The 12,702-nt window shown below is 44.7% G+C and overlaps 1 protein-coding gene across 1 annotated transcript in view; it reads left to right on the top strand.

Annotated features, from left to right (window-relative positions):
* Positions 1 to 12,702, top strand: part of LOC107588256 (myosin-IIIb-like) — a 179,350-nt gene that overhangs the window by 115,848 nt on the left and 50,800 nt on the right. Inside the window, exons 28-30 of the mRNA XM_016276289.1 lie at positions 7,543 to 7,620; positions 7,904 to 8,109; positions 11,179 to 11,290. Of these exons, the coding sequence (XP_016131775.1) occupies positions 7,543 to 7,620; positions 7,904 to 8,109; positions 11,179 to 11,290 (396 nt within the window). The remainder of the gene's footprint in view (positions 1 to 7,542; positions 7,621 to 7,903; positions 8,110 to 11,178; positions 11,291 to 12,702) is intronic.

Below are 12,702 nucleotides of genomic sequence, written 5' to 3'. Positions count from 1 at the left end.
GCTATATAAATGCCTCATTCATTCACATGGCTTGTTGTGTGTTTGTTGGTGCCATATGCTCTCCTGTCTATTGTCTTACCCCACCCTTCTTGTTATCTCATTATTGTTTTAGTTACTCCACCTGTGTCTCCCTCGTTAACCTTGTCATTTGTCTCCCTATTTTTTACGCCCAATTTCACTGCTGCTGCCCTTATCAAGAAGGCTGTCTTTGCCTTTCACCTCAGGGCTGTTCTGAGGGCATGGGCCACTTCGGAGTTTGCTCTGGCTTCCCAGGAGCCTTCAGAGTCCACTCCAGAGCCTGCTCCAGTCCAGGAGCTCTCGGAGTCCACTCAAGAACCTGCTCCAGTTTGGGAGCCTTCAGAGTCCACTCAAGAACCTTCAGCCTTCAGAAGTCTTCAGCCTTGTCTTCTGGCCCACCATCCCTCCCCCTGATCCGCCTCCGGTCCACCTCCCTCCTGGACTTTTTGTTTTCTATTTTACTAGGTGGGGCATCTGGAATCTGCTCCTTAAAGGGGAGGGTCCTGTCACGGTTCTGCTGGTGTTTTTTAGTCAACTACTCTTTTAGTTGGCTACCAGATGTCACTGTGTGTTTGTTTGAGCGCATGGCTTGTTGTGTGTCTGTTAGTGCCATGTGCTCTCCTGTCTATTGTCTTACCACGCCCTTCTTGTTATCTCATTACTGTTTTAGTTACTCCACCTGTGACTCCCTCGTTACCCTCCTCGTTTGTCTCCCTATTTATTCTCATTGTGTCTACAGTCCTGTGCTGTTTTGTTGTTTAATGTCTGAGTTTCTTGTGGAATGTGTTGTCTTGTTTCTGGCCTGCCTGCCTGTTTTTCCCCCTCTGGGTGGTTTTTGTTCGTTTTTATCATTTAGAAAGAGCCCAGACTCCGCACATGTTAGCTTCTGCTCTTCAGCGAGCACATCTGTGTATGTGTGTGTGTGTATGTGAACAAAGCACTCTGTCAATATCAAATAAGAAGTTATAGAAAATTTAAAAATGCCAAAGTCAAAGGTGAAATTTGCGGCGAGCGGACAGCTTTTCAAGTTGTGTGTTCCTCCCTGGCCACACTATATCTCGGTTGGGGATACACACAATTTGTGCGTCATCTGTTTGGGAGCGGAGCATGCATGGTCAGCTCTCGAGGGGGCTCACTGTCATTATTGTGCTCAGTGTTCTCCGCACCTGCCTGGCCATCTAAGATGAAAGCGGCCAGGTTCACGATCCTGGGAATCACAAGTGGATTTAGCGGAGGGTTCCGAGATGGGCTCATCCTTATCTCGGTCTTCACCAGCTAGATCTACAGCTCAACTAATTCTGAGCTGTAGATTCATCTGTCTTCCTCTGAGGAGGTTGACGTGATGAGCATCGACACGGAGGAGACTGTGAACTCGCCACCACAGTCCCTCGCATATGAGGAGCTCGTGGAGGTTGTGACTCACGCTGTAGCCAAATTAAATATCGATTGACCAGCCGAGAAACAGGACGCTCGTCCCAAAAGCAAACTGGATGAGCGTTTCCTAAGATCAAAATCACAGCCTTCATGACAGGGCCTTCCGTTTTTCCTGATCTCCATGCTGAGGTCTCGAGATCATGGGAGAAACCGTTTTTGTCCCGACTCTTCAGCCCCACTGTGTAGAATTAATCTAACATTACGGGGCTAAATGAGAAGGGATATGTTGTGATGCCGGCGTTGGAGCAGACACTTGTGAGCTATCTCAAGAATTTTGCAGTTTTATCTCATGAAGCAGGCCAAGAAAGGCTCAATCTGCTTTGTCCAGTGCGAGCACTGAACGCTTACATTCACAGAGCTGCCCAGGGGCGTAAGGCAGATCAGTTGTTCTTTTGCTTTGGTTCGCCTAAATAAGGGGCTCCAGTGACCAAGCAAATTAGAAGTAGGTGGGTGGTCGAGACCATCACACCGGCTTACCAGTCCTCTGGCCTCCAGTCACCCGTCGGGGTCAGAGCGCACTCGACTATGAGTATGGCGGCCTCCAAGGCCTTATCAGTAGGCGTGGCCCTTCAAGATATTTGTGCTGCGGCGGACTGGTCCTCTCCGCACACTTTTGTCAGATTTTACAATTTGTACCTGACGTCTACTCCAAGGTCCCAAGTTCTCTCATCTTGATGTGCTCACCAGATACATACTTGACAGGGACTTGCTCATATGGCACAGTGGGTATTCTCATTCCCAAAGCGTGTCAACGCAGCTCGAGTTCCTGAAAGGGAACATCTCCAAGTTACGTATGTAACCATGGTTCCCCCAAGGGAACGAGATGCTGCGTCTTTCTGCCATACCCCCTGCAGGCGCTCGCTTCTGCTCAAGTCAAGTCAAGTCTGCTTTATTGTCAATTCTTCCACATGTACAGCACATACACACAGAGAATTGAAATTGCGTTACTCTCAGACCCTTGGTGCATACAGATAACATAAATACAGATAGGTACAGATTAAATACAAAATACAACTATACAAATATACAAATAAGGTAAAATGTAAAAAAAATATATATATAAAGCACAAGGCATATGGCAGATAGAACACCTAATGTACACCTTAAAAAATTACAAAATGTACTTTTAGTAGATATAAGCATTTAAAATGTACAGTATCTTTTTTTATAGGAAAGTAGAACTAAAATATTGATTGTTCTTATCTTTCAATAAATATTTTCTCTCCCCCAATTCCACCTGCCACTGACTAGCAATAGAAATATAGTATATGTACAGTAAAAATAAGAAAAATTAAAAGTTTTAAATAAAACAATGTTTTACAAGAAATACACTGAAAAAAATTATTTTTAGAGACATTTCTAGTGAATTTTACAAATAATTACAAAGAAATGGCAAGTAACATGTTGAAATAAACATGAAAATTTGAAGGAAAAAGTCTACAATAGTATTTTCTTGTGAAATGTACTCCAGTAATCTGTTTTGTTTGCAACTTTTGGAAAAAAAATTTACAGTGTTCATTCATTATTCATTCATTATTAATTTACTTGCCATTTCATTGTAAATATTTTTGAAAAGTGTCTCAAAAGTGCAAGGAAATGCCATTGTTCTACTATAAAAGCCCTTTAAAATAGTGAAGCCCCTTGTGAAGTTTACGTTTCTTTAGATCTAGCACAGATTGAGGACTTCGTAAAGCTGGATTTGCTTCATGCTGTGGTAATGTGTCCTGACTACATTGCTGAGTTACTGTTCTTATGGAGGAAAACGTCTCCAGGTTACGCATGTAACCATGGTTCCCTGAGGGAACGAGACGCTGCGTCGAAACACTATGGGAATGCCTTCAGCATGACCACGCTCTGAATCACATGTGTAATCAGTCCAATGGATGGGTGAGATGTCACGGGCGGGTGACGTAAAGACCAGGAAGCTATACAAGCATGTGCGGTGGAACCGGCGTCAGCTTCGAGGAATGAAGCAGGCGCTCGCAAGGATGCCGGAAGTATGGCACTGAGACTCAGCATCTTGTTCCCTCTGGGAACCAGGAGACGTTCCCCTTCAGGAACTCGAGCTGCACCGAAACGCTATGGGAATGAGTATGCCCATGCCGACAGACTTACAAATCCCTGCCTAGTGTGGAAGAGCACAGCTAGAGCGAGAGAACAGAATAGAGAGGAGTGGCTCGCATATCTAGGCCAAAGAACCTGACGAACATTAGGCGCGTGGACCAACCCGCAGCGTTGCAGATGTCCTGCATAGAAACACCTGCCAAAAGCCGCCACACTCCTAGTCGAATGAGCCTTGACCCCCAGAGGTGAGGGGAGATCAGAGGACTCGTAAGCCATGCAGATGGCATCCACAATCCCCCGATTGAGGGTCTGTTTACTAGCAGGAAGACATTAGGGGGACCATAGCACACCAACAGTTGGTCCGCCCTTCTCCACAGGGCTTCTGCTGATCGGGCTCCCGGAAGTGAGGAGGACAGAAGGCCTGGAGTACGACAGGCCGTGGTGCAGAGGAGGTGACCTAAGGGACATAACCCGCTCGAGGGTAGAGAATCGCTTTGGCCAGACTGGGCTCAAAGACTAGGTAAGAAGGGGCCATAGAGAGGGCCTGCAGATCCCCAACTCTCTTGAGAGAAGATATTGCCAGAAGGAAGGTAGTCTTTATATTGAGAAGGCAATCGGAGATTTCCTCAATAGGCTCGAAGGGAGGCCTACAGAAAGCTTCTAGCACCACAGCCAGGTCCCACGGGGGGATGCAAGATCATACCGGAGGCCTCAGCCTCAGCGCACCACAGAGGAAATGTGTAACCAGGGGGTGTCTGCCCACTGAAAGGCAACCGAGAGGGACGTGGTAGGCTGCAATGGCCGCCACGTAGACCTTCAGGGTGGAGTGGGTCAACCCTGTGGAGAAACGGGCCTGCAGGAACTCCAGTACTGTACCAACTGGGCAGTTAACTGGGTTGAGCCGGCGGTCTCTGCACCAAGAAGTGAAAAGCTTCCACTTCAAGGTGTACAGTTTCTTCGTAGAGGGAGCTCTGGATTAGAGGATGGTCTCAACAACCTCGGTTGAGAGACCGGAAGTTACAAGTTGTGCCCCCTCAGAGGCCTCACCCACAGCTTCCACAGCTCCGGGCGGGGGTGAAATATCGTACCGTCTGCCTGTGAGAGGAGATCCTTCCTGACAGGAATCTCAAATGGAGAGCTGTCGAGGAGTGTAGATCGTGGGAAAGGCGTACAGACGAAGCCTCGGCCTCGGCCACCGCTGTTTTGTCGGTATGCACCAACACATGGCGATCTCTTAGGTCCGGGAGGAAGTGTTTCAAAGCTAGAAACACGGCCAGCATCTCCAGGCAGTTGATGTGCCATGTGAGAAGGTGACCACTCCACAGACCTCGGGCCAAGCGGCCACTCATTACCGCTCCCCGGTGAGGGACGTGTCTGTCGCTAGCGTTAAGCGGCGACAAGGAGCTCCCAGCACCGGGTCCAGAGACAAGTGGAGGAAACCTTGGTTCATGTCTAAGGCACATAGGCATTGCCACGTGACCTTGAGCATGCGGAGCGGGCTTCCCCTCTGGGAGAACCCCTTGGTCTTGAGCCACCACTGTAGGGGTCTCATGTACAGCAGGCCAAAAGGGATCCGAGCAGGAGACAAACGTGCCTGCATTGTGGTCGAATCCCACACCATGCCCAGATAAGTGGTCCTCTGTAATGGAGAAAGCACACTTTTCTTGCCATTTAGTCTGGGCAAGAACGACATCTCGATGTCGAACCACCATCTGCTCTGACTGAGCTAAAATCAACCAATCGTCGATATAGTTTAGTATGCGGATGCCCTGGAGTCGCAACGGAGCCAGGGCTACATCTACACACTTCGTGAAAGTGCGGGGTGAGAGTGCAAGGCCAAAAGGAAGAACCCGGTATCGGTACGCTTTGCCCCCAAAAGCAAACCTCAGGAACTTCCTGTGCTGGGGAAGGATGGAGATGTGGAAGTATGCATCTTTTAGATCAATCGTGACAAACCAGTCCTCGGACCTGATCTGAGACACGACTTGCTTGATAGTGAGGATCCTGAACTTCAGTAGCATGACTGAGTGGTTCAACTGACGCAGATCTAAAATGGGACGCAACCCTCCATCCTTCTTCGGAACAATGAAGTACCAGCTGTAGAACCCGGACTCCCTTTTGTGAGGAGGGACCACCTCGATAGCCTCCTTCCTCAAGAGAGTGTTCACTTCTTGTTCCATTACCAGAGCCTGCTCGGGACCCACCAGAGTGGGAATCAACCAAACTGGATTCTGTAGCTTCTCTCTTCAGTGTGCAGGACCCATCGAGACAAATTTGGCAGTAGTTTCCACATTGCCAAATAGTCTACTAAGGGAATCAGTCTCTCGAGACTGACCTCTGGTGTTATCAGAGCGGCTAGCTCGGTGCCCTGATGTGGCAAACCGGGAGGGGATGGCTGAACTAACTGCTCTAGAGACCTCAATAGAGGTAGCGAGCCTCTTAGTACCGCTATGTTTCCAGGCGGTGACTGAGAGAAGCGCTCGTGGGAGACCGCTGCGCCCTGAAGCACTGTGGGTGGCAGGGTTGGCAGACCAGACCCCAGAGCTAGGTGCCTCCGCTACCACCAGTGCTACCATAAACCGACCAATGGCGCGGTGGCATGGAGAGACAGAACAGTGGTTCGTCTGAGCTTGGTGATATCCTTAGACTTAACCTCCTCGCCCTCATCCAGCTCTTTAAGCAGGTCGGCTTGGTACGCCTGTAACACGGTCATCGTGTGCAGACACACACCAGCCTGACCTGCTGCCGTGTACCCCTTGCCCACCAGTGCTGACGATGTACGCAGCAGCTTGGAGGGCAATGCCGGAGCCTTCAGGGAGACATTTTGGAGCTTATCAGTGGGACAAACAACACTAAATAAGACTCACAACAGATTTTTGACTGGCACACACACAGAGCGCTTGCTGAATGACAGAACGCTGACGCCGGTTCCACGGCACATGCTTTTATAGCTTCCTGGTCTCGCCCATCCATTGGACTGATTACACACGTGATTCAGAGTGTGGTCACGCTGAAGGCATTCCCATAGCGTTTTGATGCAGCTTGAGTTCCTGAACGGGAACCCTGGATAATTATTTATCCCTTTCCTCTGTTCTGTGTGTAAGATTAAAACAGTCCTGCAGACTACCTGCTGTATCAGAGAAATATAATTATACACCAGAGCACAGAACCCAATTAATTAGTTCAAGTTAATATTGCAGATACTTTTAAACTGCTTCAGTCACAGATGAGACAATTTACAGAGTTCTGCTTGTAAGCAGAAATGGGACAGATGTCTTATTAAAACACTGGGTTAGTGCGATTGTCTCTCAGTCAGGGTGCATGACCAACCCTTCAGTTCCTCATAAAGATCACACACACCTGCCTCTCCACGCGCAGATGAAATAGAATATGAAGACACACTTTGCTGGTATAGACCTGCTCTAAATTATGTATCACCTTGATAAATTCATGAGGTCTGTTGTAGCGATGGCTGTTATACACATCATATCTTGTCCTTGTTAAGAACAGTTGGAAGCCTGAAGTTCATTATGAAAACACGTCTCTGCAGTATTAAACCCATCATGCTCAGGGATCTTTGCTTGGATTGTGATGTTTTAAAGTGCTTGTTTTGTGTCTTTACATAAATATGAAATGATCATTGTCATCTTCCCTATTAATAGTGTTATATAGTAGTAGATTCATGCAAAAACAGTTCCATTACAATAATTCCATTTATTAACATTAGTCACTACATCAGCTAACTTGCACAAACAATAAAACATACTTGAAAAGCATTTAATTTAAACATTTACATAAAATAACAATAAACATTTGTATTTCATTACCTAGCATTAACAAAGATTGAAAATATTGTTTGTTAATGCATTAACTAATTTTAACTAATGGGACCATATTGGAAAGTGTTCCAAAATATCATCAAGTCATGTCACATTTGTATGTTGTGTACATATGTGTGTATTGGTGATTAGCATATTTTCTGCATGTAGGCTAAGCTACAGTAAGTGTGTTTATGTGTGTGTTTAGGTGGACACCATGGAAATGATGCGTCACCCAGAGGAAACCACTAACATGAGGAGACAGACAGTGGCATCTTATTTCAGGGTGAGTTCTCAGCACATCACATCATTAGTCTTGTATTGTGTTGCTCTGTATAGTAAAAATGTATATCTTGGCCTGCGTGCTTAATCAGATGATTTGTCAGCATTTTTTAATTAAGTGTGTCTGCTAGGCTGATTACCAGAAGTTTTACTTCCTCATTGCAACAAGTACAAAATCTATACTGTCAACTGTCAACACCTTTCACACACAGGGCAAAGTTAGTTCCTTCGAAAATTAGGTACATGACGGTTCTGTTTGTGTGGGTGTGTGTGTGTGTCTATTTCAGTACTCTCTCATGGACCTGCTGTCTAAGATGGTGGTGGGAACTCCTCATTTCGTCCGCTGTATCAAACCAAATGATGACCGGCAGGCTCTGCTCTTCAATAAGGAGCGCGTGATGGTTCAGCTGCGTTACACCGGAATCCTAGAGACCGTCAACATCCGCCGGCAGGGCTATTCTCACCGCATACTCATCGAGGAGTTTGTTAACAGGTAGAAAACAGCCACAGTGTAACATAACACTGGTAGAATGAGTGTTGCGCTTGTCCCGCAGGGCCTGAGAAACAACGCAGATCACACAAAACACAAGCTGCTAATGAGAGCGGGAAGAGAGAGATTAGGAATGACTCAGTGAACACGACATCCTGAGAGAAGATTGACAATTCACAGCAAGTCAGGGAGAATATTGTTGAGTTAAATATTTGATGCACTTCACAAGCTGATTCCTGAAGTTGTAACGTCTAGTTAAAATGGGAAATGTTTTCATTTTGTGGTTCATTGAGTTGATTTAATTGGTCACACTTTATTGGGGTCCAATTCTCACTATTAACTAATTATTAACTATGACTTTTGCTGCTTATTAATAGTTAGGAAGGTAGTTGTTAAGTTTCGATATGGTTAGGATTAAAATATGGTCTTGCAGAATAAGGCATTAATATGTGCTTTATAAGTACCAATAAACAGCCAATATCCTAGTAATATGCATGTTAGAAACCAACTAGTTAATAGTAAGAACTGGTTCCTAAACTAAAGTGTTACCACTTGTTGATTGCTGTTGTTCATATTTAGGGTTAGGAATCAAAACAAACATTTAAAGGGTTAGTTCACCCAAAAATGTTCTTTCAAAGCAAGAAGGCTTTTGTTCATCTTTGGAACACAAATTAAGATAATTGTAATATTCTATAATTGTGGTTATGTTATGTCAAGCAAGCATGGTTTACCATATTTGATTAGCTCTATGCATGTGCATTGATCAATGTTTGCATGTGAATAAATAACTTTAATAGCTTAAAACTGTTCATCATATAAAGTGAAGACTTGGATTAAACTGCTCGATTCATTTGGAGTATTTTTAAGACATCTTTATGAACTTTTTGAAGCTTGAAATTTTTGGTTGAGTCAAAGGATAGACAACAGTGATGAGAGGATATTAAAAATATCTTCCTTTGTGTTTCCCATAAGTCTAATGGAACAACATGAGGGTGAGTAAATTATGACAGAATTGTCATGTTTGGGTGAACTACTGTAAACCTTAAACCCTGAAATATGGTATACAATTCTTGTGTGCTGTTAATTGATTAGGCTTATGGACTTACATTGAAGGAGAGACTCAAGCTATATCTAGTTCATAATATTAAAGATTTGGGATTCTGTCAATAAGAAACTAAGCAGCCATCCAGAACACCAAAGCATTATGGCAGCATTATTATCAGAACATATAAATGTAGTTTTAGCTTCTTTATTGTCTGGAATTCCTGCTCTATTTTACAGAGGTTGTGTTAATAAAGGTGGTCATAATGATTATGCTATCCTGCAAAACACACACACACACACACACACACGCACACACATTCATACTCCAAGTCCAGACTTCATCAGTTATGCAGTCAAAATGATATTATTCTGGGCGTTCCTGTTGGACTACAGGAATTTTATTAGATTTAATTAACTGAAGCTCTTGGGCGTCATGAAAAGAAGGAAAAAAAGACAGACAGACAGACAGTTAGAGAGATCAAAGCTTAGAGAGCACTCCATGAACCCATATTGAATAGACCCACCTCCTCTAGTGCTCCCTAAAGCTCCTGGGAAACTCACGTTGCAGGTTTATTATCTATATATTTTGGCAGTTCTGAACGAAGACCATAATCTCATCAATAATAGGTCATTAAGTCTCTGAGAATACAAGTGATGCTAAATTAGACTCTGGCTGAGTAATTAATGCTGAAGTGGTACTTTGAAGGGGTGGAGTGAATCCGCTGAAAGTTTCTCAACGCCATGGAAATTCATGGTCCAAATTTACTTGTCCGAGGCTTTGGGAATCACACTTAATTTCCCATAAACTTTTCTCTTTCCTGCGTTTTCTTTCAACCCATCCATCTCTTTCTCTCCTGGGCCGTCAGATGGTGGACATGTAGGTCATCTCTTTTACATAAACATCCCAGACAATTTCTCTGTGCTCAGAGGGGCCGCTCAAACGCAAGACTCTTGCCGGATTTTTTCCCCCTCATTCTTTTGATCACAGAAGTGTCCTGATTATCCGTATTTTCCCTAGATTTCCCCGACCAGTTTGCATAAAACACTGTGACCGTTCTGTTTGCGTTTCCTTAGTCGGACAACGTCTTTAGCTCTTCCTGTCTGATCCACACTGACACACCAGCTCCGTAAAACCAGTTTCAGTATGAAGAAGTGGATTCAGACAGATCTTTTTGGAAACCTTCTCTGATGTTGTGAAGGAGAGCTCTTTGTATTTTCTACCAGAGACATAACAGCTATCAGGAGCATAATTATGAAAGACCACGGTTCAAGTGGAATCAAAGGCAGTATTCTTTCTTAAACACAATGGCTGATATCCTCCTCTTCAGAGTGAGTAAATATTTGAGATCAACCGCAAGCTTCAGATGTTTCTATGAGACTCATTTGTGAGATTCAGACCAGTTTATTTATAGGCAGGTATATGCAGAAGTAAAACTGATGGCCGCCAGACAATAACAACAAGGCAACAATGGCCCCATATCTAGTGATTGATCAGAGAATCAGGTGACGCTTTACCTTTCTGTTTTGACCGTCAAAGGTTTTTGTAGCAGAAAGATGTTATCATTGGAATATCTAGAGCATTATAGAGAGATAGTCTTGCCATAGACTTTTATCTTGTTCTGTGCAAAATTACACACTTCTGTGTTAAGTGTGTAATTTTTGCTTCACTGGTGGCACCAAACGGAATTACAAAAATAATGAGTTTTTTGTGAATTGTGTCATATTGCTATATATAGAAAGTTATAGAGAGAGTGCTGCAGGGATTCCATATTTTTGTCGGCCAAAACACAGAAATGAGTTAGCATTTTAACACTTCTAGTTCCATTTTTTGAATGGGTTTAAATGGTTAAATGCATGAAATATGGTCTGTGGTTAACACAAACATACATTTTCTCCAAACAATTTTTTTTTACACAATATGATCAGTCAAGTTAAATGGATGTTTGAGCTTGAGAAGAAACCTCAGCACTGTACATTTATAATTTTGACTGGTGTAATGAGAGTCTGGTCATTTTGATTTTCTTGCAGGTATTACTATCTGGCCTTTCGTGCCCATCAGATGCCAGAGGGCAGCAGAGAGAACGCCATTATTATACTGCAGAGAGCCAAACTGGACAACTGGGTCCTGGGCAAGACCAAGGTAAAGTTATCATCATTCTTTCAAAGTATGTTTTTTTTATTTTATTTTCATCCTTTTCTCTCTCTCTCTCTCTCTCTCTCCATCAGTGTTCTTCAATTTAGTATGCTGTATTGCAAAGCAACAAAAAGTACTATGATACTACCAGGAAATTTCACCCTGTACTGCATTAAAATACCAAGGCTTTTTGGGCATATACCATGGTAGAATAGCTTAGTTTACTTTGAAGAATCATATAAATGCCTCGGTACATGAATGTAGTGACTATTCAGTACCATAATTTTACCATCTGTTATTACCACTGTACAATGGTACTGTTACGTATGGTAATACAATAACTCACACGACTAAGAAGAATAGTTCAGGATCACTTGTTTAATATCAAACTCACTGGAGAACAGGAACAAATGCTAACAAACACAATTGCAAACAATAACCAACAAATACTGATGGAGAACTGAAGGTTTAAGTACACAAAGCAAAGAAGAAACTAATGAGTTCATCAACAAGACACAGCTGAAAATAATTAAGTAAAAGACAACTCAGGAAAACTAGGTCATGGCAAAACCAAAACACAACAAAGGAGGAAACACAGATCATACATGTAACAGTTCGCCCCTTCCCAGGAAGGTGTGTCCTCATGCCGTATAAATAGAATAGCTGAGGAGGGAGGGCTGGGGCTCTGGAGGAGGGCGCAAAGCAACAGAAAAATAATAGTCCAAAGTCTCTAAAGCAGTCTAAGGTGGAGTGGGAGGAGCCAGTGGGGAGCTAGGAGCAGGAGGAGCCAGATGCAATGACAGAGTCCAGCCAGGACGAGACCCCAGGGCAGAGTCAAAGACAGGAGGAGCCATGGTGGAGACAACCTGATGGTAGCCGACACCCTGGTTGTGACCAACGGAGAAGAAGCTTCCATTGAAGGGGACCCAGGGGGAGCTGATGTGCCAATGAGCCCAAGCAATGCCAGTGGTACTGGAGGCCAAGGTGCAGCCGCGGTGACGAGTGTCCAAGGTAGAGCCAGATGACCAGAGGACAGAGGCTGAGCCGGTGGAACCGAGGACGAAGGAGGAGTCAAATGGAGCTGAAGGCGCAGACAGGTCGACGTCTGATAAAGGCATGGCTGGAGAGACAAGGGAGCCTGGAGAAGATGTATGGCTGATGTTTTCTGGTGGAGCCAAGGGAGGGAGGAGCCAAGGCAGAGCCGCAGTGTCGACAGGCCGAGGTGGAGCGATGGTCACAGACGCTGGAAGCAGAGACAGGGGGTCCTCTGTGCTGGACGGAGCTGGTGGCCTTACAGCACGTGGGAGATGCAGAGGGGCTGAAGGACAGCAGTGGAGGCGGGGCTGAGGAACTGGCTGATTGAGGAAGTGGGAGAGGGAGGCTGGGAGGGAACACAGGAGAACAGGAGCTGGGCGGAA

The sequence above is a fragment of the Sinocyclocheilus grahami genome, unplaced genomic scaffold (genome assembly GCF_001515645.1).
Source record: "Sinocyclocheilus grahami isolate Dianchi unplaced genomic scaffold, SAMN03320097.WGS_v1.1 scaffold100.1, whole genome shotgun sequence".
In the NCBI taxonomy this organism is placed as follows: domain Eukaryota; kingdom Metazoa; phylum Chordata; class Actinopteri; order Cypriniformes; family Cyprinidae; genus Sinocyclocheilus; species Sinocyclocheilus grahami.
This window is presented reverse-complemented; position numbering and strand designations above follow the sequence as displayed.